This window comes from Vipera ursinii, assembly GCF_947247035.1.
Source record: "Vipera ursinii genome assembly, chromosome: 4".
NCBI classification, from domain to species: Eukaryota; Metazoa; Chordata; class Lepidosauria; order Squamata; family Viperidae; genus Vipera; species Vipera ursinii.
This window is the reverse complement of record NC_139514.1, coordinates 25,520,498-25,548,383: the sequence shown is the minus strand read 5'-3', so window position 1 is coordinate 25,548,383 and position 27,886 is coordinate 25,520,498. Positions and strand designations below refer to the sequence as shown.

General features: G+C 38.5%; 1 protein-coding gene across 4 annotated transcripts in view; it reads left to right on the top strand.

The window, feature by feature from the left end:
• The window catches only part of DCLK1 (doublecortin like kinase 1), a gene marked incomplete at both ends in the record, with an annotated part of 182,047 nt that overhangs the window by 138,706 nt on the left and 15,455 nt on the right, over window positions 1-27,886 (top strand). For all 4 annotated transcript variants that reach the window (XM_083361890.1, XM_083361892.1, XM_083361891.1 and 1 more), the window contains 7 exons: window positions 1,957-2,076; window positions 10,418-10,564; window positions 20,015-20,148; window positions 20,442-20,519; window positions 21,085-21,181; window positions 22,153-22,233; window positions 25,172-25,285. In XM_083361890.1, coding sequence (XP_083218016.1) covers window positions 1,957-2,076; window positions 10,418-10,564; window positions 20,015-20,148; window positions 20,442-20,519; window positions 21,085-21,181; window positions 22,153-22,233; window positions 25,172-25,285 — 771 coding nt within the window. The remainder of the gene's footprint in view (window positions 1-1,956; window positions 2,077-10,417; window positions 10,565-20,014; window positions 20,149-20,441; window positions 20,520-21,084; window positions 21,182-22,152; window positions 22,234-25,171; window positions 25,286-27,886) is intronic.

Genomic DNA, 27,886 nt, shown 5'->3' with positions numbered 1-27,886 from the left:
ATATGTTCAGTTTTTGAATTAGATCAAATCTGCAGTCACTCCAACTTAGTGGTTAATTTTAAAAAATGTTGTCCAATATTTAGTGAACAACAGATGGAACAAGGATCTGGCAGGGCACTGTGACATATTCACAAGGTTCTTGATGGAAAAAATAGCTTACATTGACTCAGAGTTACATATCAATTGGACAGAATCTGATGTGATGACGTGAATCATCTCTTGTGATGTTATCTTAGAGTTATTTGGCCACGTGGAAATTGACGAAATGGATAGGAGTCCCTGAAATATGAGCTTGGCTACATGTGAACTTTTTTGAACACTTCATCAGCTCGGTGAAAAGAAGTTGCCAAGGGAATAATCACATAAGAGACAGAATATCCTGCAGCTGGATAGTGGGTGGGGCAAGAGGCTCAGATGAAACCCTCCCTAACTGTAGAGGAGAAGGGAGGAGAACTGTGCTTTCAGGTTTGCAATATTCTATTATTGTAGTTTTACAATAAAATAGAATTAGCTTACCTGGCCAAGCCTGGTCTACCTAGTAAGGCTGACACTTCCCATCTCACAACAGTGACTCTGATTGGCATAGAAAGATTAAAATCCAACAATAAAAGCAATGATCAGTGCTGCCCAAGATAAATGGGACCTTAGAATGATGAATGCATTACCTACCCTCCTGACCCAAATTCATGGAGGAAATAGCCAAGATTTCAGAGTTTTATAAAAAGATAATTTGACTTATGACTGATGGGCTGCCATTTTATATTTATTGTTGAATCTTGATTTGATGTGATTGGTGTATGTGTTATTCTTCTTCTAAACTACTCACAGATGTTTTAACTGGATAGGAAATGTATCAACAAACGTCTGGATTCGTGGTCTCTAAAATATTCTGGAGGACTCAAATATTTTGATTTTTTTTAAAAAGACTACCATATTGTAAAACAAGCAATGAAGAAGCAATATAGATCTTGGGGCAGATGCATGGGATGTGGGAAGCTGCCACAGAAAAATCCCTTTCATGTATTGCCATTATGTAAGAATCTAGAGGGGCCCTGAGATAGATCTTGATTCTCAGGCAGAATTATATGCAGAAAAATGGTTATTTGGCTAGTTTGGTCCCAAACCATTTAGAATTTTCACTAGGGATTAAAGGCAACTTTTAAAATTGTTCTACAAAACTATGCAACTTGACAAACCTGACATAAAAGCAGCAAGATGATCAGTTTAGTAAGGATGAGAGGTCAGGGCGTAATATGATGGCTTGGAGAAATCCTAAGAAGAATAATATTAATAGCTAAAATGTCTAAAAAAATGCAGTTATTTCCTTTTTTGCTTGGGAAAATATTATTTGTTTTATATAATGTTTGAAGTAAAAGATTGGAAGTGTAATTCTTTACAGGCATAATAAAAGACAAATACTCAGAATATGTTAAATATAAGCAAGCTTAGATCTAAATAAAGTACTTGCAAGTTTAAATCTTTTTCCTATGATTGCTGTCTGTTTTACTTTTGATATTCATTTTCTCAGCCTCAGCACAGTCATTAACATGCATTAATTTATATGGGTTTTAAAAATGCTTAATGAATACTGAGTTTCATATGTCCATTATGCACCTGCATGCCCCATTAAAGGAGTTCAGTTTAGTATAGTGATTAAGGCAATGGATTGGAAAGTAGCAGGCCATGGGTTCTAGTCCCGCCCTAGGCAGAGAGGCTAGTGAGGGGATTTGGGGTCAGTCAGTATCTCTTTCAGCCTTAGAAACAAGGTATTGGCAAACCACCTCTGCCAAGAAAACCAGAAGTTGAATATATCGATTTTATTTAGTGTATGGCATCTACAGTCATGACAAATTATAACAACAACTTACCCCATTAAATAAGTCAAAGGTTCTAGAGCAACTATTTGGTTTTGTTCCATTCTCTTTATATATATACATATATTCTCCTTTTATGCAGGAACACATGATTCAGAATGAAGTTTCTATTTTAAGACGGGTCAAACATCCCAACATTGTTCTCCTGATTGAGGAAATGGATATGCCCACTGAGTTGTATCTTGTCATGGAACTTGTAAAAGTGAGTATAGGTGAATGTTTGTCTGCTTCTGCTTAGTTTGTTAGCCATTTACCAGATTTCTAATTGGATTTTTCGGCGAATGATGAGAGGGAAGCGGCAGGCTGGGTTTCAGAGGTTTATTTAGCTTCAGCTCCCGGGCAGTTGACAAGTGGAGAAAACCCTCTTTATATAGAGAACTGTCAAACGTTTTAACCAATCAGGGAACCGTATTCTCCTGCTGCTAGGGCGGCGACCAATGACGTACCGGCAGCTTGACAGCTCCCAGGTGGCTGCGCTTGCCCGGCTAGTTTGGGGAATCCGCCAGCTGACTGGCCGGCTGGCTGGTGGACCTGTTTGAAAACCGGCGTTCTGACAGCTCGCCGGTTGTCAGCTGGATCGGTCCTGGCGCATGCATAAATGCTCCCGGTAGCCCTTTTGACAGCTGTCACTGTCAACGGCTGCCTGATGGCTCGTGCGCATTCGTGACTTCTTCCAGCAGCCTTTTGACAGCTGTCAACTGTCAACGGCTGCCGCGTTTAGGGATTCCCCGGTTAACTCTGAGTATCGATATGTAACACCCCTTCCCCCCCTAATTTGAGACCCTTAACAATACTTTTAACTGAACTGTCAGAACAAACATTTTTAATGGGGCTGTTGGACGTCGGCGTGCTTCCTGCCCAGTCAAAGTCAGCGAGGTAGGTGGGGGGCCGTCTGGTCCTGCTGGAGCAGCGGAGGAGGGGCCCCTCCTCTTCGATGCTCGGTACCGTCGGTGTTACTTCTGGGGGTGGCAAAGGTGGGGGTTGTATGTCCTGGGGCGATTGTGGTTTGCTTGGGACGTTGCTGCTGAACGGTTCGGGATCCTCGGGGGGTGGGCACAGGGGAAGGTTTGGAAGTGACCTAGACCGGAGCTGGTCTGCATGTCTGCAGAGGACAAGTCCCATCCCGATGTCCACCGTGTAGGATAAGGGGCCAGTTTGATCCAGAATGACTCCTTGTATCCATTTATCCCTTCCCCCTTAGTCCCTAGTTCAGACATTTTGTCCATGGGTGAATGTCCTTGGAGGGGTGTTGGTGACTATTTCGGCCGCTGGACTGTCGGGGTAAAGTCTGTCCAGCCTTGTCACCAGTCGGCGGCCCCATTGCAGTTCCACAGGAGACTTCCCGGTGGTGGAGCATGGTGTAGCATGGTGAGACAGGAGGAACTGTGCCAGGCGTCGGTGCCAATCTCCCGTGATGATCTTCCGGAGGGCATCTTTGGTGGCCCTCACCATAACCTCTGCAAGGCCGTTAGACGAAGGGTGGAAGGGGGCCGACGTGGCATGCCTAATACAGTTGTTCCTCGTGAAGATCTGAAATTCACGAGAGGTAAATTGAGGGCCGTTGTCAGAGATTAAAACATCGGGGAGGCCGTGTGTTGTGAAGATTCCTCTGAGAGCCTGGATTGTGGCGGCCGTTGTTGTGCTGGCAACCGAGAGAACCTCCAACCACTTGGAATAACTGTCTACTACGATGAGGAAAACCTGCCCCTGGAAGGGGCCAGCGAAGTCAATGTGGACCCGGGACCAGGGATTTTGGGTGGTTTCCCATTTGTGAATGGGGGCTTGGGGTTGAACTGGTCGGGACTGCTGGCATAAATAGCAGCCAGCTACGTGTGTTTCAATGTCTTTATCGATTGCTGGCCACCAAACATAACTACGGGCCAGGGCTTTCATCTTTACAATGCCAGGGTGCCCCTCGTGCAACGTGTGCAGGACTCTGAGTTTGTGAATGGGTGGCACTATCACTCTGCAGCCCCAGAGTATGCAACCCAGGTGCCAATTTCGGATAGGACGTCCTTAACTGCTGGGACTGGGTACGCGTGGGGGTTCAATGCGCGGTTAAGGGTGGCCTTATAATCAGCGCAGATCCTCACGTCCCCATTGGGTTTGACCGGTGTTACGATTGGCATTTCCCAGGTTCCCCCGTCAGTGGGTTCCAGGACCCCTAAAGCCACTAGGCCGTCTAATTCAGTTTCTATCTTTTGTTTTAAGGCAAAGGGGACTCTTCTGGGTTTAATTCTGATAGGACCGACCTCCAGTTTGAGCTTGAGGTCTACAGGGGGGCCTGTGTACCTGCCTAGTGTCCCATCGAAAACATCAGCGAACATCTGGCAGACGTTTTCTAGGGTTTGAGACTGGATACGGTTAGTTCCTTCTAGGTGGATGCCCAGGGCCCCGAACCAGTTGAAGCCAATGAGGTTGGCCCTGGGTCCTTCAGTGATCTGAGCCGAAAGGTATCCCTGAAACTTTTTAAATTCTATTTTCAACTTGGCCTGCCCCTTTAAACTTATGGGAGCGCCCTGAAAATCAGCGAGTAAGATTCGGGAAGGCTGTAGGGAAATGCGGCGTTTGCCTTTAGATCTGATTTTCTGGAGAGTGTCCCAGGACATTATGGAGATGGAGGACCCTGAGTCCACTTCCATCTCACATGACCCAGATTTTGATTTTGGGTTGTAAGTGGTGGATTGTGAGGGGCTTCTGTCTGGCAAGGATGGATAATACGGAGGGATGAGAGGTTTTTTGGGGTGGGAAGGGAAACTTGGTCCTACCTGACGGAATTTCCTCAAGTTCGTGGAGGGTCTCCAGGTTTTGGCTGCGGCACACGGAGCGGATATGCCCGGTCTTCCCACATCTGTGGCACTTGGCATTTCTGAAACGGCAGGTGGCTCTGGCGTGGGCTCCACCACAGCTGGCGCACCTGGCCCTTGGTCCTGAAGGGATGGCTTTTTGGCTGGCGCCCCCTGGCTTGGTCGGTCTGCAGTTCCCCTTGCGGCCAACGGCCATTCTGTTGGATCAGGGAATGATTGCATCCACACCAGCGTTGGCCTCAGGGGATTCGTTGTCGGGCTCCCAGGCCTGATGGACTGAACCACTGGGGCTGCCTTCGAACGCAGAGGAGTCTTCCCGATGACTGTCCTCATACGCCATGATCTCCAGAGTGAGTTCTGCAAGATCCATTGTGGGCTTAGCCACCAATTTCCGCTGAAGCCGTTCATTCAGTAGTCCGGCGATGATTTGGTCTCTGATGCGATCCTTCAGGTCTGGAAATTGGCATCTGCAGGCGGCGTGGCGAACCCCCGCGATGAATGCGGTGAATGCTTCACCCGGTTGCTGGCGTCGGCGAGCGAAGTGGAGCTGCCAGTACAATTACGACCGTCTGGGCATAAAATGCTTGCTGAGGTGTTCAGTCAGCTCAGCATATGGAATTGTGGTGACCGGGTCCGGGCTGCAGAGTCCTACAGCGATGTCGTAGAGGGCCGGTCCACTGAGGCAGAGTAGTGCCGCGGCCTTGTGGCGGTCTTCCGTGATTTTGTTCACGACGAGGTACCCCTCTACCTGCCTCCAGTGCAACTCCCATCGCTCAGGGTGCCGGACGTCGAACTCCCTTATGTGTCCGAGGTTGGCCATAGTCTGGGTCCGCGGTACCGTTCAAGCTATAGAAGGTTTCCTTTGCCCTCAGCCAGCAACTTCAGCAGTGACTTAAGCGGCTGGAGGGATTGGAACTCCTTCTGGTCGTGACTTAGCTCAGTGACTAGCTCTGTTGTACTGGGATCCCATCCTCGTCGCCAGGTGGATTGTTCGGCGATTGATGAGAGGGAGGCTGCAGGCTGGGTTTCAGAGGTTTATTTAGCTTTAGCTCCCGGGCAGCTGACAAGTGGAGAAAACCCTCTTTATATAGAGAACTGTCAAACGTTTTAACCAATCAGGGAACCATATTCTCCTGCCGCTAGGGCGGTGACCAATGACCTACCGGCAGCTTGACAGCTCCCGGGTGGCTGCGCTTGCGCGGCTAGTTTGGGGAATCCGCCAGCTGGCTGGTGGACCTGTTTGGAAACCGGCGTTCTGACAACTTGCTGGTTGTCAGCTGGATCGGTCCTGGCGCATGCATAAATGCTCCCGGCAGCCCTTTTGACAGCTGTCACTGTCAACGGCTGCCTGCTGGCTCGTGCGCATGCGTGACTTCTTCCGGCAACCTTTTGACAGCTGTCAACTGTCAACGGCTGCCGCGTTTAGGGATTCCCCGGTTAACTCTGAGTATCAGTATGTAACACTAATCTTATCTGAAATATAGAGAAATAGTATATATATGAACATGGAGCAAAAAAAGATCTATTATTCCTCAATAGAAACTTTATTAAAGATGGAGAGATGAATGAAATAAGTTATAAACATTTATAGAAATGTAGGGGTAGTTTGTAGTTTATTATAAGGAATGCGTGTTTGTTGAAAGAAGCTAAAATGTATGTGTGTAAGAGCATTTTTCTGCTCATATTGTTATATGAAAATGAAAGTTATGGTGTAATAGGAGAAAGTACAAAAATACTTGAATGGGAAAGCGGATTTTAAAAAGTGTATGTGTTAAAAAAATAAGAATAGATGTGACCGAGAGTGAATAGATGGTAAATTGCATTGATTTCAAAATGAGTGAACAGCAATAACATTACTGTTTTGTAAGTACATCTGTTTCCGGTGTGTTACCGGGTGCAATTCAAGGTCCTGGTTATCATCTTTAAAGCCCTTCATGTTTTGGGGCCAGATTATCTTCTCCAGTTGTCTACCTGTACAATTTGATCAGGCAAGTTGGGCATACTGTGGGTTCCATCAGCCAAAGAATGTTGGCTGGTGGGAACCAGGAAATGTGTTTTCTCTGCCAGAACCCCTGGCCTGTGGAATATTCTCTCTTAAGATATCAGGATCACTCCAACTCTGTTTTGTTCTGTTATAATTGTTTTAATGTCTTATGATGTATGGCACCCAGACTCACTTGTTGAGATGGCTGTAGGAATGGAAGGGAAGGGAATGGAAGGGAACAGAACGGAACGGAACAGAACAGAACAGAACAAACTTCATTGTCACTTTAAATGTACACCAAGCAGTATACATTAAAATGAAATTTGGTTGCATTCAGCTCTTAAAGGATAACCACCTCCAATATACACTACATAAACATGACAAAAATTATGCATATACCCACATACACACACATATATGACAGAGAAACAATACAGTCTAGTTCGGATGTATGCATATACATGATGAGAAAAAAGAATCCTGCGAATTTACAAGATGGATGGCATAAGGAACAAAGCTGTTACAGAATCTAGTAGTTCTAGTAGTATTCTGAATCATGGGAAGCAGCTTTCTATAATCTTGTCAGCTGTCCTTACCACTCTCTGTATGGACCTTCTATCTGAGGCTCTGCTACCACCAAACCAAACAGTGTGGCAGTTTGTTAAAACGCTTTCAACTGTGCCTCTGTAAAAAGTGGCCAGGACAGAAGGAGAAAGATGTGCTCTCCTCATCTGACGCATAAATAAGTAAACCATCTTTTGAGGATACCAATATAGGCTTGAAAACAGAGTCTCTGCTTGTGAAAAGATTGCCAGGTACACTAGAAATTACATTAAGCAGGAAAATTATTTCCCTTACAATTGTACAGAGGTGAACTTTCAAACAGGGAACTGGGATTCTACTTGGCCTGTTTTAAATTCACTCTCTCATCCATATCCTGATGAGGAGAGTCACACTCCAGCTGTGGTGGCAAATCTGCTAATAATGTAAAGGCTCTGTGGAAATGGAGTTAGCCTTCTTGATTGTCACATGGTTCCTTAAACCTGAGAGTATTCCCTGGCACAGAGAATAAGAATTGATCTACCCAGCACTGATAACTATGTTGACTTTCTAATCTATATCCCTGCTGAACCTTTGCAGATGTCTGAAGTTATGTATGTAGCTAAGGACTCAATTACTATCAGTTAGGAACATAGATCCCCTTTTTTCAAAGCCACCAAAGAATACTTGGGAAGTTTTACCTGAAAGGTAACTGATTATGATGCCATCTGGATTGATAAGTGGCAAAAGAAAAATCAGGAAGAGATTTGTACACCTGTAAAAGATTTAGTGTTGTGTGCTAATGAAAGTTTTGATAGTATTTAAAGCAGTTTCCTTTAATCATTTGGTGGGTAGTTCTCAAGGGAAGACTTCAGATGGGAGAGTTGCTGGAAGGCAGCAGGTGATTGGAGCCTTGTCACTGTATGGGATTGTTGTTTTGTGCACACAGTAATAAAAAAAAGGACAGAGAAATGGAAGGAGATAGCTAGGAGACAAAAAATATCTGCTTGAAACTCCATTAGATCATTCTTGTGGTTCTTTTTAACTCTAAATCCTATGAAGTGAAAGCTGCTATGTGATCTAAGGCATATACATTTCCCTATACTATTTCACAGAACAAATTGGATTCTTAAAAAAGATATGCATGCTTGGTAGCTTTATTGGAATTAAGAATTTCCTTTCCTTTCCTAATGAATAAGTTCCTGGTTTTCCTCTCTGCAAGAATGGAAAAATATGGAGAGGTATAGTGAATGCCATTGGTGTAAACTAGATTTAGCTATATTTTATTTTCTTATGCATTTAACTTTTATGCCTTACTATTTTGTATTCCCTTTCTGTGCTTTGTGTACTTGTGCCTGCCCCAAAAGGAAATACCATGCCATGCTATCTGTTTAAAATTGAATAAATCTTATTATATATTTCTTTTTCAAATAGTAAGGCAAGTATTCTTGGAAGCTTGTTGAATAATCCATCCACTATTCCCATTTACAGCTGAGTAACCATCTGCTATGGGCTGCTTTTTGAAGGCTTAACATGCAAATTAAAATCTCAAATGGCAAATGTTCTCAAGAGAAGAAAACTACTGGCATGTCAAACTTTAGTTAATAACATTATGCTTTCATTGGTCACAACAAGCATAATCTAAGTGGGTCTTATTGCTGCAGATACATTCTTTTTTCATCTCAGGCATATCTTTCTGTCCTTAAATGTAAAAAATGCATTTCATAAATATAAATAAAAACATATTGCAAGTAGGACTTACGAAAAGGTGAGAGGACATAGTGACTGGCAAGCTGCCATTGTATGTACTGGGACTAAATTATTATGCAAGCCCTGCATTGCCCTATTTATTTTAACAAGCATGATTTATGATAGGGTTTCTTCCTGCTGTTCAAAGGATCTAACTTCAATTTCCCATGAGAAAGGGAATATTATTGCATTTCTTTGGGAAGCTAGTAAATAAGTAATTGGTTATTGTACTTCTGGATGTCAGTGCCTTATGGAGGAAGGTGATAATGATTGTTCTTCCATCTTACCCCATCCCTTTTTAATTTTTTTTTTAAATTAAGTGCTGTTTCCAGTTTGTCTTGCTTCCAGAAAAGTGCAATCTTAGTGATGAAATTAAACAGTATCATTAACTAGCTAATAGTGGATAAGCTGTTAAAAGCATAATATGACTGAAATTGAGACGTTGAAGAGTTGCTAAGTAAAATGTTGAATTATACCCAATTAGATTACTTGCGAAATTAACACATTAGGGCAGGGTTCCCCAAAGTGAACAACATTGTCCCTCCAGGCTTTATGGGACTATTTCAGGTGTTCATGTGATTATGGTTTGTCATATGTTTAAATTGGATTTGCCTTTTTTATCCACTTATTGAGTCCTTCTGAAGGACCTGGGATAGATAAATGCTGTTTGATGGTATTAAAGGTATTGTCACAATAAGTAAGCTGTTCTAAGTAAAGCTGCCTTTTGCAGTTGACTGATGGTGATTTTGTCATTGCCGGTGGGTATTCAAGTGGTGGGTATCCAATGGTTTTGGAGTTGTAAATCACCTATTTAGTGTTTTGGAATAGACACCTATTACTATTGGTACAGTTAGTAGCAGTTGTAGTACTATTTATTAAGTGGTATTTATTAAATTATTTTTATTATTGTTTGGGGGTTAGTGAACAATCTGAGTTGCCTTGTGATGAGATGGGTGGCAAACAAATTTAATAAAAAAATAATAAAACCAATCTGAAGCTTCATGAGGAGTCAATAAGTTGAAGAGTCTAGGAAGCCATACATTAGGGTCTTAACAGGATACCACCCTTTCCCTATTTATTTTAAATATTTTACTTTTACCTTCTTACGACCCAATTTCCTTTCCTCTTTCTAACTGTTGGTGAAAGTTTTACGCTATGTATTTTATTGTTTAAAGTAATGTGAACTTGTAGTATAAGAATTTTACTGAATTGTTACCATCAACAGCAATCTGAAATGATTCCCAACAACAGTTGAAATGTACTTCTTTCTAGAGTAGACTGTGAATACTTTGAGTTAATCTCATCATTTATAGACATATAGAATGTCCACTAGAGATTTCATTCCTTTCTTTAAGAATGGGAATTCTAAGATATCCTGAAAGAAAATGATGCTATTGATCATTATGAATCTTCTCCTGAATCATAGTGGAATATACTAATATGTTACATTCATTTTAATACAGGGAGGAGATCTTTTTGATGCTATTACCTCCACAAATAAGTATACAGAAAGGGATGCCAGTGGGATGCTGTACAATCTGGCCAGTGCTATCAAATACCTTCATAGCTTGAACATTGTTCACAGGGATATCAAACCTGAAAACCTGCTGGTAAGTAGAACCTTAAGTAGTGATAGAAATTTTGATACATATAATTCATAGCAGTCATCTATCAACCACCTATCTCAAATTTCAGACAAATGTTTAGGGGTACTTTCAGCCTAAAATAGTTTTCAGAATTAGAATTAAAAAAAAGCCTTAATGGATTGAGCCAAGGCCCATCTTAGTCCCTAAGGTGTGCTTAGGGTGTGCCTGCAAGTAAGAGATGGAGACAGGACTTGCAAGATTAATGCCAGCTTGGCGAGGTAATCCAGACAAGAAACATACCCAGGAGTACTAGTTCTATCTTTACTGTATAATATTTTTTTTAAAATTTGAAACTACATCCCTCCCCCATTACCTTTACAACTAGGGAAGGCCCCTTTTGAGATGTTTGTTACAATCCCATTCCTTATTTGGCCTCAGTTATTTTTTGTCTGACCATTGCCCAGACTGCATCTCTTCTGTTCTCAAGTCATTCTCACACCCCAATATATCAGCTCATTCATTAAAATTAAAATAGTACTTATCAGTATCAACTTTTATATGCCGCAACTCAAATGACTTTGGTTGGTTTAGAACTATTGTAGAGCTGGGTGTTTGATGGGTACCAAGGAACTTTTTGTTGTGATTCAGGGTCAGCCTGTGGGTTCAGCAGTTGGGTTGGACAACTCAGAGGAGGAGGAGGGGGGTGTTGAAGAGCTTGCTGAGGGGATTGGACAGCTTGATGAGAGCCCCCAGCAAGGCCCCTCTCATCTGGTCACGATGCAGACCCAGCTGTGTGAGCCTGACAGCGTGGATGAAGATGACCCACAGCTGGCCCTGTTCAAGGACGCCCGATGCAGGAGGCAGTCAGTCAGGAGTAAACAGAGGAAGGCAATGGGGCACCTCGGAAGGAGGCACAGAGAGGCCACGCCCTGAACTGTATTTAAGGGGAATGTGTGGGAGGGCTGGTTTGCTGAAGGCAACCTCTTGGATTGTTCCTGTTTCTTAGCTTGTGTTTTATGGTTGGTGTCTTGTCTTGCTCTGTTTTATGTGAATAAATTTGGCAGGCGTAATTCCAGCCTCTTGCCGTTTGTAAAGGGGTTGTGTCCCTGCCTTTTCTGCAGGGCCGGTAGCAGGCTGGTACAGAACACTTTTCCACATGTACAATGAAATCCAGACTTTAAGAAAAAAAAGAAAATTACTGCTTGTTTTCTTCCATTCCATTTCAAGTCTTTATTATTTCTATGGTGGGAGTTGCTATCTTTTATACATATGATATTGCAATGTATTCCAATGAGCCTTTCTTTGGAAAACATTATGAAATTAGAAATAGTGAAAAATGAAGCAACTGGACTGTTAGCTGTTACATACATCCGGTAGAGCTCCGGATGGCGCCCGATCTCCGCTCCTTCCGGCGCGACCTTAAAACCCATCTCTTTAAAGAAGCGGGTCTGGCCTGATGGGATGGGGTGGGATTTTTATTATGACTTCAATTTTAAATTTGTATTATTATGGGCATTGTTTAATCATGTTTTAATAATTTTAATTTTTGTATCTGATTTTTATGTATTGCCCTGTTAACCGCCCTGAGTCTCTTGAGAGAAGGGCGGTATATAAATTAAATTAATAAATAATAAATAAATAAATATTTTAATGATTGTGTAACTTTGAGATCATTTTCAAGTTTGCTTCAGAATATTGGTTTTAAATGCTCTGTAATATGCAGTTAAAATGTAAGTAGCACCACCTCCTTCTGAATGTCCTTAATTTTAGTTCTTCATCACCAAGGGAAACTGTGATGGTTAGAACACAAGTTAGTATCCTTTTTGTAGAAACTAAGATTGGGGTGGGTCAGTGTGCCACTGACCGAGATCCTAAAATATCTCTAGTTATCCTTCACTCTTAAACTCTGGAAGATTTTGATCTGAACATAGACAGTGGTTAATAGATTTTGGTATATGTGAGAGAATGAAGCTGAATTTACTGTCTGCTTTTGGGGAAAACAGCTGCAACCAGGCAGAAATGCTTTCCATCCCTGCTTCCCCAAGAATAGGTTCAGCTTATTCTTTCTTCCAAAGGGCGGTAAAAGTTTACAGTCTGAGAAACTCGAAAGGAGATGGATTTATTAATTCGCTCTCCCACTCAGAGTTTACTCACAAGCATTCAACTGGGCATTTTCAGTGTCTGGCTAACTGAGCCACACCCTGATATTTTTTAGAAACTTGGTGACATCCTTAGGTAGCCTCACCCCACCCAGGTCCTTAGCCTATAAAAGCGTGGAGGTATGGGAGAGAAGGAGAAGAAGACAACAGAAAGTTGAACAAGTAGGAAGTGGCCTCTACGAATATTACAAGCCAGCAAGTGAACTGTCAGTCAGTTGACCATTAACTATGATAAACTGCCCATTGTAGTGTGATTCCTGCCTAGAGCTTGGCTTAGAACTGGGCCTGGCACTCAGCAGCATCTAGAAGAGGAACAATCAGGTTGAGACAACACCTAATTCCAACAAGTGCAAGAATTTTGGAAGGAGGCAAAGGTTGCATGCCACTTTACGAAGATTAAGAGTTTTCTTTATTATAAAATAATAAATTCTTATTTGCATGGCTACATTAACTTTCAAAGGTTAGGAGGATGAAATTAACCCAGAGCAACGAGAAAGATGTGTGTTACAATAGCTGTGTGCTGTAGCTGCACATTTTGTATGGTTAAACTCTATGGTGTAGTGTGTCCAGTTCTTAAAAAAACAGGGAATCGCTACAGTAGAAAGAGATTACTAAATTATATTTCACAATAATGCATTAATCAATAAGCTTTTAGCTGCTGTAGAAAATTGGAATGTTTATTGTTTATTGTAATAGTCTATGCTCACTTCATTTGGAAAGTTCAGTTTTCCCATTTTAATTGGAACATTTTTCCATAATTGCTACTATTTAGTGTGATTATTTTGTCAAATCATGGGATAGCTTTATAGCCATGTAATAAGCCCAGGAGAACAACCTCTCTGACTGCTGCCATCTGCAGTGATCACAGAACAACTTAGAAAATATGGATAGCCTTTAGAATAATAGGATACATATGGTAGCACACAATTATATGTAGCTGGATTCAATTAGTGCTGTACAATTACACTGTTTTATTGCTTAGCTAAAACAGTGAAAGCACTACATAGTGAGTAATTTACACTAATCCACATCTCTTTAATTGGCCTTCAGGGCTCAAAGGAAAATAGAATTTGTAAAGACCTTGCTTTCTGACTAAGATGAACTTTAAATGATCATTTACATTCTTTGTTCATGACAGGGCAGATAGTGAATCTATTACTGTTTCTTATTTCAGCCTTAATTATATGTTTTAATCTTTCTTGCTGAGGTTATAGTATTCAATCTGATATCCATCGGATAGCAAATTCTTTCATTCTCCAGTAAGTATTGCCATACTGGCAAGGAATTTTGGGAGTTGTAGTCGCAGCATATCTGACAAACCTTGGATTATGGCATGTGAAAGGATTAGGACATGCCATATTGTCTTCCTCATTATATTTGTTATATATTTATAGGAAAAATATTAATATTTACATTTCTCATTCAAAGTTTTCTTTTTTTAAATCTTTAGGAAAAATATCAGCCATAGAAACTATGAATTCTTTTAGTTGGTACTTCATAAACTAATGAAATTATGATTCAGATTCCAAAGATTTTCCTTTATAGTTTCCATTAATCCCCACAACACAGAAACTTTAATGAAACTATCTAAAACTATTTATTAAGAAGTAATGGCCAAGAGAAACATTTTGTAAGATTCATTAGATGTCCCCTGAAAGTCATTGCTAAATATCTGAGGCGTTATTAAAAATGTTGAGAAATAAATAGTAGCATAGTAGTAGATCTGGTAATCAGTAAACATAACAACAACAACAAAGTTGGAAGGAACCTTGGAGGTCATCTAGTCCAACCCCCTGCCCAGGCAGGAAACCCTATACCCTTTCAGGCAAATGTCTGTCCAGTCCCTTCTTAAAAACTGCCAGTGTTGGAGCATTCACAGCTTCTGGAGGCAGGTTGTTCCACTGATTAATTGTTCTAACTGTCAGGAAATTTCTCCTTAGTTCTAATAGTTAGCAACCAGAGATATACATATGTTTTAACTACAGTGGCAATTGTATTTCTTTTTCCTTATACATTTTGATATTGCCATTACTTTGTGTTGAAAATTTGATAACATGCTTTCTAAAGACAAATTCCAGTCTCATGAATTTGTTATAAGTTAACTGGAGGGAACAGTAAATTTCTATATTTAAAAATCTTGCCACTTCAGAATATATATTTGATAATGTAGTGATCTGTAATAAGAGCCTAATTTTTATTGTAGACAAATTAGGAAACATTATTTCTCTTTGCCTCTGATCTTAAAATGGTTTTGGTTGTTACATTGCTAAGAGTTTAAAACAAAAAGTGTCCTAGGAAAATAAAAAGAGGCACTGTTGTTAGAAAAATAGTTTACAGCTTCCTTGACATCCGTCTGACCTAAAAATGTAGAATAATTGAAGTGGGAGGTGCCCAAAGGCATCAAGTCCAACATCCTGTCACCAATAGGATTCCATTCTTAAAGGATATATTAGTGTGAAAACCCCTTCATGGATTACTGCCTTGTCGTGGCGAAGGGGCTTGCATAATTCAATGAAGCTATGAGCTATGCCGTGCAGGGCTACCCAAGACAGAAAGGTCATAGCAGAGAGTTCTGACAAAACGTGATCCACTGGAGAAGGAAATGGCAACCCACTCCAGTATCTTTCCCATGAAAACCCTATGGACAGTACCAAAAGGCAAAACGATATGACGCTGGAAGATGAGCCCCTCAGGTCAGAAGGCATCCAATATGCTACTGGGGAAGAGCAGAGGGCTAGTACTAGTAGCGCCAGAAAGAATGAAGCGACTGGGCCAAAGCCGAAAGGATGCTCAGCTGTGGATGTGTCTGGTGGTGAAAGGAAAGTCCGATGCTGTAAAGATTTTTTCTCCATAGGAACCTGGAATGTAAGATCCATGAATCAAGGAAAGCTGGACGTGGTCAAACAAGAGATGACAAGACTGAACATCGACATCTTAGGTATCAGCGAACTAAAATGGACAGGAATGGGTGAATTTAATTCAGATGACCATCAGGTATACTACTGCGGGCAAGAATCCCTCAGAAGAAATGGAGTAGCCTTCATAGTCAATAAAAGACTAGGAAAAGCAATACTGGGATACAATCCTCAAAATGACAGAATGATCTCAGTTCGAATCCAAGGCAAACCATTCAATATCACAGTAGTCCAAGTCTATGCCACAACTACCAGTGCTGAAGAGAATGAAATTGACCAGTTCTATGAAGCACATTATAGAACTAAAACCAAAAAATGATGTCCTTATCATCATGGGGGATTGGAATGCTAAAGTAGGAAGCCAAAAGATAACCAGAATAACAGGCAAGCTTGGCCTTGGAATACAAAATGAAGCAGGGCACAGGCTGATAGAATTTTGTCAAGAGAATACAATGGTCATAGCAAACACTCTTTTCCAACAACCCAAGAGACTGCTCTACACATGGACACCACCAGACGGTCAACACAGAAATCAGATTGACTATATGCTCTGCAGCCAAAGATGGAGGAGCTCTATACAGTCAGTAAAAACAAGACCAGGAGCTGACTGTGGCTCAGACCATGAGCTTCTCATTGCAAAATTTAAGCTGAAACTGAAGAAAGTAGGAAAAAGCACTAGGCCACTCAGGTATGAATGAAATCATATCCCTGTTGAATATACAGTAGAGGTGACAAATAGATTTAAGGAATTACATCTGATAGATAGAGTGCCTGAAGAACTATGGACAGAGGTTCACAACATTGTACAAGAGGTAGCAACCAAAACCATCCCAAAGAAAAAGAAATGCAAGAAAGCAAAATGGCTGTCTGAGGAAGCTTTGCAAATAGCTGAGGAAAGGAGGGAAGCGAAAGGCAAGGGAGAAAAACATAGATATGCCCAATTGAATGCAGAATTCCAGAGAATAGCTAGAAGAGATAAGAATGCCTTCTTAAATGAACAGTGCAAAGAAATAGAAGAAAACAATAGAATAGGGAGGACCAGAGATCTTTTCAAGAAAATTGGAGACATGAAGGGAACATTTCATGCAAAAATGGGCATGATAAAGGACCAAAATGGCAGGGATCTAACAGAGGCAGAAGAGATTAAGAAGAGGTGGCAAAATTACACAGAAGGACTATACAAGAATGAGCTTAATGTCCCTGATAATCACAATGAGGTAGTCACAGACCTCGAGCCAGACATCCTAGAATGTGAAGTGAAGTAGGCCTTAGAAAAGCTGAGCAACAACAAAGCTAGTGGAGGTAACAGTATTCCAGCTGAGCTATTCAAAATCTTAAAAGACGATGCAGTAAAAGTGCTACACTCAATTTGCCAGCAAATTTGGAAAACTCAGCAGTGGCCACAGGATTGGAAAAGGTCAGTTTACATTCCAATTCCAAAGAAAGGCAGTGCCAAAGAATGTTCAAACTATCGCACCATTGCACTCATTTCTCATGCTAGTAAAGTTATGCTTAAAATCCAACAAGCTAGACTCCAGCAGTATGTGGACCGAGAACTACCAGAAGTACAGGCAGGATTTTGAAGAGACAGAGGAACTAGAGATCAAATTGCCAACATACGTTGGATCATGGAGAAAGCTAGGGAGTTCCAGAAAAACATCTACTTCTGCTTCATTGACTATGCTAAAGCCTTTGATTGTGTGGATCATAACAAAATGTGGCAAGTTCTTAAAGAGATGGGCGTACCAGAACATCATATTTGTCTCTTGAGAAACCTATATGTGGGCCAAGAAGCAACAGTGAGAACTGGACACGAAACCACTGATTGGTTCAAAATTGGGAAAGGAGTCCGGCAAGGCTGTATACCGTCGCTCTGCCTATTTAACTTATATGCAGAGCACATCATGAGAAAGGCAGGGTTAGAGGAATCAAAAGTTGGAATTAAGATTGCTGGAAGAAATATCAACAACCTAAGATACGCAGATGATACCACTCTAATGGCAGAAAGTGAAGAAGAACTAAAGAGCCTCTTGTTGCGGGTGAAGAACGAGAGTGCAAAACTTGGGTTGAAACTAAACATTAAGAAAACCAAGATCATGGCATCCGGCCCTCTCAATTCCTAGCAAATAGATGGGGAATAAATGGAGGTAGTGACAGATTTTTTTTTCCTGGGCTCCAAGATCACTGCAGATGGGGACTGTAGCCAAGAAATTAAAAGATGCTTGCTCCTTGGGAGGAAAGCAATGGCAAATCTAAACAGCACACTAAAAAGCAGAGACATCACCCTGTCAACAAAAGTGTGTATAGTCAAGGCTATGGTCTTCCCAGTTGCAATGTATGGCAGTGAAAGCTGGACCATAAAAAAGGCTGAGCGCCAAAGAATTGAGGCCTTTGAACTATGGTGCTGGAGAAGACTCCTGCAAGTCCCTTGGACTGCAAGGCGATCAAACTGGTCAGTCCTAGAGGAGATCAACCCTGATTGCTCTTTAGAAGGCCAGATCCTGAAGCTAAAACTCAAATACTTTGGACACCTAATGAGAAGGAAGGACTCACTGGAGAAAAGCCTCATGCTGGGAAAGATTGAGGGCAATAGAAGAAAGGGACGACAGAGAATGAGGTGGCTGGATGGAGTCACTGAAGCATTAGGCGTGAGCTTAAGTGGACTCCAGAAGATGGTAGAGGACAGGAAGGCCTGGAGGAACCTTGTCCATAGGCTCGCGATGAGTTGGACACGACTTCGCAGCTAACAACAAAGTGTGAAAAAGCTAAGCTCTGTCTGCCTCTTATTCTCAACGACTAATATTTGATAGACAAATTATGTCCAAGCAAATAACAAGCTTAAAATAGCCTTTGGCCTATCTACTCAAGCAAAATATGTGGTCAATAATTATATTAAATTAATTATTTATTGATTTGTTTGTTTGTTCATTTATATTCCACCTTTATCATTTTAAAAAGAATAATTCAAGGTGATGAACATATCCAATACACCTCAGTTCCTCCTCTTTTCATTATGACTCTTCTGTAAGTTCCTCTGGTATTTTCAAGGGAAAAGCATAGAGCATATATCCTTGCCATGCACACTGACAAATGTTAATTCCTCTATTTCAAATGGGATATTTGAAGATCAAGTTTAGTTCCTGACAATTGTACATTGAAATGTGCTGTATTCCATAATCTATATTCATCTCATTTTGTATGATGGTTCAACAGTAGATGTTACATTTTTAGAAAATAAAATTTATAGTCTTCTGTGTCCTTTGTGTAAGAGTGGAAATGAAGATATATATTAATCCTAATCCTAGGGTACTACCCATATTTTTCCCACAGGTTATCCTTACTTTCATGAAATGTTTCATAGTAACATTTTACAACAGTGGATAGAAATGGCTTCCCCTATAAGCACATGGCAGCTGCACTTTTTTCTGTGTGATTTACTGTGTGATTTATTCAACACCTATCCTTTTATGGGAAATTTTCAAATATGCTATAAAAACTTCCATGACCTATGACAAGTTTAAAAAAAAACAACCCTGTGACACAACAGATTTAAAAATATTAAATCTATAGATTTAAAAAGATTAAGTTTAGTACTTAAGAAAACTTTATATTTTTAAATCTGTAGATTTAATATTTTTAATCTATAGATTTAAAATGTATTTTTAAAAATCTATAGATTTTAAAAAATATATTACTTTTAAGTAGTCACCTAGAAATGAGACAAAACCGACTGTGAAAACCAAATGTTCCATCCATTCCTACTGTCACATTTTAACTACAAAAGAGATTGAAATGATCATTTTTCCTTAGTCCAAAAATGTTTTAAGGGTTTGGTTTATTAATTAACAACAATAACAAAAGGATAGGATCTTCCAGTATTACATGGCACATTCTGAAAAGGAGTGCTGGGATAATAGTTTTTTTTAAAAAAATGAATTATTAGTACATTATATCTGGTAAACTGCCCAATTTTTATATATGTCCTTTTTATTATAATTATGTACTTTTTAGCTAATTCTATTATTTCTTTTTAAGAAAAAGGAAAATTAGAAAATAAATAGGTCCTTGCTTCTAACTGTTTTTTCATGGGCAGTGCATCATATAGAAACATTCAACTCTATAATAAGGTCCTGATAGTATTGAAAAGTGAAGCAGTCTCTAGAGGATGACCCCATACTAAAACTGTGTTCATTAAAATTGTACCATCTTTGGACTCCTATATTTTAGTTACAATATTTTGTCTCATGGTTGATATTCATTAAACTGAAAACTGGTTAGTTTCCAATCCTTTTTCACTCTCTCCACACTACTTTGTCTTTCTTCCTCACTCCAGATTCACACATGAATTCACTGGAGAAGACCATATTTCTGTCATAATCTAATACATTTTTTGTTTTCAGGTCTATGAACACCAAGATGGAAGCAAGTCTCTGAAACTGGGAGATTTTGGTCTGGCCACTATAGTAGATGGACCTCTTTACACAGTTTGTGGAACCCCCACCTATGTGGCTCCAGAAATAATTGCAGAAACTGGGTAAACTAACTTGTGTCACCTGGTAGAAGAGAATCAATGGGCAGCTATTTTTATTTTTCATATGATTAAGCAATGATCTTTTAAATAGAAGCCATACTGAATTTCAATTTTGATATCTTATATTTATAAGTTTGTCCTTATATGATACAATTGTGATATAGACTACAGCTTTTATTCAGATGAGATCATTTAATTTAATGAAGATCCTTGCCAGCATATCATTTTCTGTTGCTTTTATTTCCCTTAGATCATACATTCTTGGTTTCCTAACCATAATCCCTTATCAATTTTAGATATGGCCTGAAGGTGGACATCTGGGCAGCTGGTGTGATTACTTACATCCTGCTGTGTGGTTTTCCTCCATTCCGTGGGTATGGATTATGATTTTCTATTCATCTCTTAACAATGCATCTCTATTCTATCAGTTGCCCATATGGTTTTTTTCCTGTCTGGGTGTAATATTGGCTGCTAGCCTCCTCCCCTTTGTAAAACATGAAATAGCAGTAGAGGAACATATTGTTACTAAGACTTACATACTAGGGGAAAATCTCTTTTTCCACAGAAACTTCAGTACTAAGTTAATAGAATTGTCTACAGTGTAAACTGTATTTAATGGAAACAAGAAATATGCAGGGCTTATAAATGTCAAAATCACTCCAATATAAAACTGACTGCTTTATGAGGCTTTTCTTACTCTCTTTTTATTCTCTTTTTCATTTCTTTGTCTTTTTCTTACATTTCAAATTTGGTATTCAAGTTTATGCTGGTCTGTGACTCTTATAAATATTTGATTTGGTGTTCATGTTGCTCAAGTAACCCCACTTATGGCAGTGCATAACAAAAATAGTTTTGCAGCATTTTAAAAAGCTTTGTGTCTTTTCGCTTGGCTTTAGTTTATTAGTGAGAGAATGACAGTTTTATTTCTTTGTTATGCAGAAGTGGAGAAGACCAGGAAGTTCTTTTTGATCAGATTTTGATGGGACAAGTAGAGTTTCCATCTCCATATTGGGATAATGTATCTGACTCTGCAAAGGTATATTCAAAATGTTTTTTGTTTCTTTAGAACATTTCTTTGTGCACCCATATCTTTATTCTATTTGTATGTCTGTCTGTCTGTCTGTCTGTGTATCTATCTTAAAATCCATACATGTTTAAAATAGATTCTAAATAATACTCCTATGCTTTTGATAGTTTACTAAATCTACTTCCTATACTTCTTCACCGCAACTGAATACTCTGCATTGTTCACGTTACTAGATTATACATCTCCAGAATTACTAAAGAAATGTTACAGTTAATACTATATTTGTAATATACCTTAATATATACCTGATTGATATAAACAATGCTTTAAATAACATTCTAATGTATTATAATTTGGGGAAATAGTTCCTCAGTGCATGCAAAGGATGTATAAGCCCTTGAGCTTTTCTAAAGCCAAAGGAAATTATGAATATTATAGTATCTAGAAGGAAATCATTTTAGCTTTGAATGACTCATATCAAGGGCAGGTAACAAAGATTCTTTCCAAGTCTGGTTGTCCCCAGGAATAGAACCTGGATTTTAGAAAAATTGTATAATTAGATGAAAAATAAAAAATGCAATATTATACTGGAATTGATACTTTTCTACAGGAGACTTTCTGGAAATGAATATAAGGATTTGAGAAATTAATGTGCATGTTTTCTGGATATTTAGAAAAAAATATTTTCTGAATTATTTAGTATATATTAATAATAAAATATTCTTACAAATATATTTGACCATGCTTAGATTCAAATACAATTTTGATTTTCCAACTTTTAGGTTAAGTCTTCTGTTTTTCATAAACTTCTGAGTTATCAGTTGATATATTAAAATGCAAGGTTGGATTGTATTTCACCCTTTATCTTACTTTTTTCAATATATTCAGTAATGTATTTGCTATTCTTATCTTTGAAAAATTCTTTAGCCAATGTATCCTATTAGAATGAACTTACTGTATATAATAAATAAATTTTACAGGAACTAATTACTATGATGCTTCAAGTAGATATAGAACAGCGATTTTCAGCTTTGCAAGTGCTTGAGCATCCATGGGTTAATGTAAGTGAATGTTGCTACTTGTTTTATTTTAGCCACACTGTGTTTTATTGCATTATTTGTCAAATCAACTGGAATGCTGTTTTGGAAATATGAAATTTTTATACATTATAGCAAAATGTAGGCTTATTTCCAATAATAACTTTCTCTGCATGTATTCTGAAAATGCATTTAAGAATATGCCAGACACAGTGTGGTGTTGTGTCTTCAGAAAGTGTAACTAACTTTCTGACGTTTTGCCAATTCCAGTTCACAAACTTGTTATAAAGGAACTGCCATATCAAGATACATTTTTCCATTAAATTTAAAACTTAATAGGGCTCTAAAGTTTGTCTTTTTTTAAAAAAAATAGTGCATCAAACTGACCAGAAGAGGAGAGAGCGCCTTGCATAAAAAAGGGGGAAAGGAATGAATATCCAATACCACTCCAGATAATTTGATTAAATTGCTGAGAAATTATTTTCCTTGCCTATAAAAAAGGCTAATTCAAATTGTGATGGATCAAACATACACATTGCTACAATTCAGGCATAGATTTGCCCATATAATATAATAATTCTTTTGCCTATCCCCCATACATGAAAGATTCATCATTGCTGATGTCTTGAAGGGTTTTTTATTATATAGTCAAACAAAATATATACATCTTTACTCAGCAGTGATGAGTCTAAAGTTATTTCACCTTGAAATAATACAAATCTACATTATATAAGTTCCCATTTCTAAATTGAAGGGTGGTTACATTGAATCATTATTATTTTTATCAGTATTTACAAAGTAGAACTTCCTGTTATATTAGCCTCATTTTTATGAAATTAAACTGAGCTTCTACTCTCACAAAATCAGAATACTGACACTCATTATTCATTATTCTAAAATTCACATGAATGTACATTTTATAAACTTGTTCCAATTTCTCATAACAATAGAATATTTATTTATTGAATTAATTTATTAAATTTATATGCCACTCATCTCACTATCTCAAATGTTGATTTAAAAGCCTGCAAATTAGATCTACGTCAGAAAATTTTATGTATATGTTTGCAGCATTAAGTGCAAGTAGTCCAGCATTAAGTGCAAGTAGTCCAAAAAGGAACTCAATACCTTCCAGATTTCAGAAAAAATCACATAATTATTTTCAAGTTGAGTCAAAGATGAAATGAATTCTGAACTTCTTTAACTAAAAAGTAAAACTTAAATAAACCTGAAAATATTGAAAAATTAAATCCATCTTTGCCAATGTTTAAATTTGAAAAAGCTCCATAGAGTTCCATACTGTGAGATAACCAAAAGAAACAGAGCGCAGCCTAAAATTCCAGTGTCAAAATTGTTACTGACATCAGTGATACAAGTCTGATTTTTCTCCTCGATTTATTTAGTAACTAGGAAGGAACATTATGTACCTTTTATTTATGATCCTTTTAATATTTTCAAAATTTAGAGTGATTCAAGAGCACATCTTAAAATCACTATATTGATTCCTACTGTCATTACTATTATGAGTCATTAATATTATCGTGCAAAAATGATAATACAACATATGGCTGGACTTTGTATGCACAGCTTGTGAATGCTGAAAAAGATCAATTCAGATTTGCCGAAATTACTGTGCTGCTATGTTGGTGCATAAGGCAACTGTATAGGGCAGACATGTCAAACACAAGGCCCGGGGCCCAGATCCGGCCCGCGAAGTGGTTTCATGCGGCCCGCGAAGCCATTCTGGAAACAGTGAGGGAACGGCCTCCACTGCCTTGGCCCTGGCCCAGAGACCCTCCTCCTGCCAGAGACCCTCAGATCTGTCCCACTCCTACCCAGGTCCCCATAGGCACCATTGATGCGAACGATGTAGAGCTGGCCACGCCCACCCAGTAGGCCATATGCACTCTAGCCACGCCCACCCAGTAGGCCACGCCTACCCTGGCCATACCCACCCAGCCCCCTGAGGGCAACCACAATGCTGATGCGGCCCTCATTGAAATTGAGTTTGACACCCCTGGTATAGGGGGACAAATAGTTCCATTTTAGTTTCAGTGAGAGTAGCCTAACTGCGCTGCTAGTTATTGGAAAACAGACATTTTCAATTCTATTTTACTCAAAAACTAAAGCTTCTGACATTTCTGAAATCAGTTTCTGCCTGGAATACCTCTGATTTTGGATGAAGGGATGTAAACAAACTTTAGATTTCTCTTAATCATTTCATTATAATTTACTGCTTATGTTGCAGTCAAAGATATACCAGAACTTTTAGTTACAGTACAGTACCTTTTTGTGAAATATAATAATTTTAATTGTGAATTCAGCATTTCAAAGGTCTTTAAACTGCTGAAAGAAATAAAATACAAAATAAAATACAAAATAGCTTAGAAAACATTGCTTTTTAAAAAAAACACTTTGGTTGTAAGTACAAGAATATGGAAGTTCCTAATCAAGATATTTTTTTTTACAATTTCTATGTTGATTAAAAGTTGTGTAAATAAATGAAGTTATAATGCCTGGTCTTCAAAATACATTTTTAAAATGGTTTTAAAATGGTCTCACAGAAAATGTGGAGTCATTCTAAAAATCTATATGGTTCATGAAATAATAATGTTATCGAGATTCCTTGGGCTATTTTTTGGTGTATGAAAGTGCCCCAAACAATTGAAATTACTATGACTTGGGGTTTTTTTGGTTATCTTCAGGCATATTACTAAAGTTAAGCAGTAAGTCATAGTGGAAAACGTGATTATATTTAAGAGTTATAATACTTTGGTAACTTCAGATAGGATTTTATTCAGGAGTTCTTAGTTGATGATAAAGGTTAGCAAATTGTAAAGTACGCATTTACAAAATTAATTATATTTCTGCAAATTAAAAATCTTTGGGACACAATAATTTTGGAAAAATAATCACAAAATTGCTGAAGTCCTGAAATGAACTACTGTTGTTTGTTTTGTAGGATGATGGCCTTCCAGAAAATGAGCATCAGTTGTCAGTAGCTGGGAAGATTAAAAAACATTTCAACACAGGCCCGAAGCCCAACAGCACAGCTGCTGGAGTTTCCGTTATAGCAGTAAGCATCTGCAATGCATCGTTTTCCTCCATATTTATAAAATGATGGGGGATTTTTGAGGACGTCTCCCCCATGTTCAATTAATATGTTCGGTTTTAATTGCAGTGAAAAACAGATATTCCATTATCCCATCATTGGGAGATCACACTTTTTAATTGCTTCATCAAACTAAGCTGCTAGGCAGCATACATATTTCTTATTGAAAATCAGTCCTTATGAGGAGAAAAAATTCAACACACATTCACTGAGATGAACATTTAAAGAACATTTCATGGAAAGAAAAAAATCACATCCCAATTATAAGCAAAAGAACAAAATAAGCATATCTAATATAAAGAAATGCAGCCATTTTGGACATAGATATGGCTGCCTACTTAATTCAGTTTGGCCATATTATCTGAATTGGCTCATGCAGATAACTACAAAGGCTTCCAGTTTTGCTATGCCATACAAGGCTAATCCATGCAGTGTTCTGTGTTTGAAAGATTGGTACCTGCACTGTCAACCCAAGTGAAGATCAGGATACTGGTCTAATCTAAAATTTTCTTGCCTGAGCAATTTTAGGATTTTCCCTACCTCTAGTAAAACTGTAATAGCCATAATGAATTCCATTTTTAAGGACACCAAATAGGTTTATGATGACTTGGTATGACACAGATAGATGATAGATAGATAGATAGATAGATAGATAGATAGATAGATAGATAGATAGATAGATAGATAGATAGACAGACAGACAGACAGACAGACAGACAGACAGACAGACAGACAGACCAAGTCATCATAAATCCATAGAGTGGACATGGATAGAGATCAATTTATTACTGTATTCCCTTTTATATTCCAGGATACATTTAAAGTATACTCGTGAATTTTATTCAGTTTTAAATAGCTTTATTTTGCACACAATTTGACTGAGTGGTTCCCTCTGGGCAGAAATTAAAGTGGCCTGAGATTTAAATAGAGTCAACATAAGTCTTTCAATATGCTGCAGCTGTACAACAGGACATAGTATGAGAGATTATGAGACTTGTTTAACATACCGTTATCATCTGTATATCATAGTGCAAATGGAAATGAACCAGGTTCACTTTGACCCTTTGCCAAGAATATATATATTTAAAACATACATTTAATAATAGTGAAGTGATTAGTATTTGTTGATCACTCAAACATATGCAAGATATAAATTTCTACCAATAAATATAATGGAGTGGTCAATTTTTTTAATGTTCCCATCTTTTTTTCTTTAAGTCTGCCTACATTTTAAGCTTCCTTCCATAATTATGCCTCCCTGAACCATGCTTTAAACAGAAACATCATAATAATTCATTGAACATGCTCATTTACCACATTAGATTGATCAGTGTCTCTTCCCTAGCTTCACTAAATTGTAGATGTTACAATCATAAACTTTGGGTAGCTGTTGTATTAGTCAGAGGCTGATTTTAAGTCAGCAGAATTAAAAGCAACTCAGTTGGCAGAATTGGCAAATTCATCCTCCTTACCATGGAAGATAATTTGTCATGTTTTTCTTAGATTTGGACTTTATTGTTCCTATTATGTTAATGTCATCATCTAACATATCGTCAATATTTTTTTGTTTTTTTTAATAGGAAAACTACCATAGCTTTCCCACAACTAAAACATCCCATTGTATGCATTGCCAGGTGTATGCTTAACTGTCCAGCTGAAACTCTTTTCATTTGGACTGCCAGCACGCTTGCCCGTGAGATGTACCGCTCAGTTCCTCTACTCTGCACTGTTTTTCATAGTTCTTAAAACTCTTCAGAATGCTTTGCTAGTGCTTTTTGCACCCATTTTTGCCTTCTTTATTGTGTTTACTTTTCTTTTCTTTTAAAATTTAATTTGCAATATTTGCAGTAAAATTTATTCTTTTTGGTAGCTCAAATATTCTAAATAAGAAAAGGTATTGCACTGCAGCTTCTCATTGAGAATAAAAACTTCTAGAAGAATAAAGAAATACACAGATCTTTGCATTGTGTTTAGCACTATGTTATTCTGGCACCTTATCAATTTGCTATTGGGCTTACATTATTCTATAATTACCCATTGTTTTGGTTCATTATAAATTTGAACAAAAGCCTTGCAGTTTCATTTAACTGTTTTAAAATGTTGGTTATATATTTTTGCTAGATAACACTCAGAAACCACTCTAATTTTCATCAACTTTACAATACAATGTCAGTAGCAATAAAATATTTATTAATGTTTCAAATCCAATTCAAATGTACTGTTCTGTATGTATCCATATATTGTAATGTTTAAAATGTTTCTATGAGGACTGTAGTCCATCATGTATGCTACCCTGAACCTTCAACAAAAATGTCAGATAGCAGTAGCACTTAGATTTATATACTGCTCCATAGTGCTTTACAGCACTCACTGAGCAATTTACAATGTCAGCATATTGCCCCCAACAATCTAGGCCCTCATTTTACCAACTTTGGAAGAATTAAAGGCTGAGTCAACCTTGAACTGGTCAGGATTGAACTCCTGGCTATGGGCAGAGTTAGCCTGCAATATTGCATTCTAGCCACTGTGCCACCACAGCTCCTAAAATGGATATAAATGCAATAC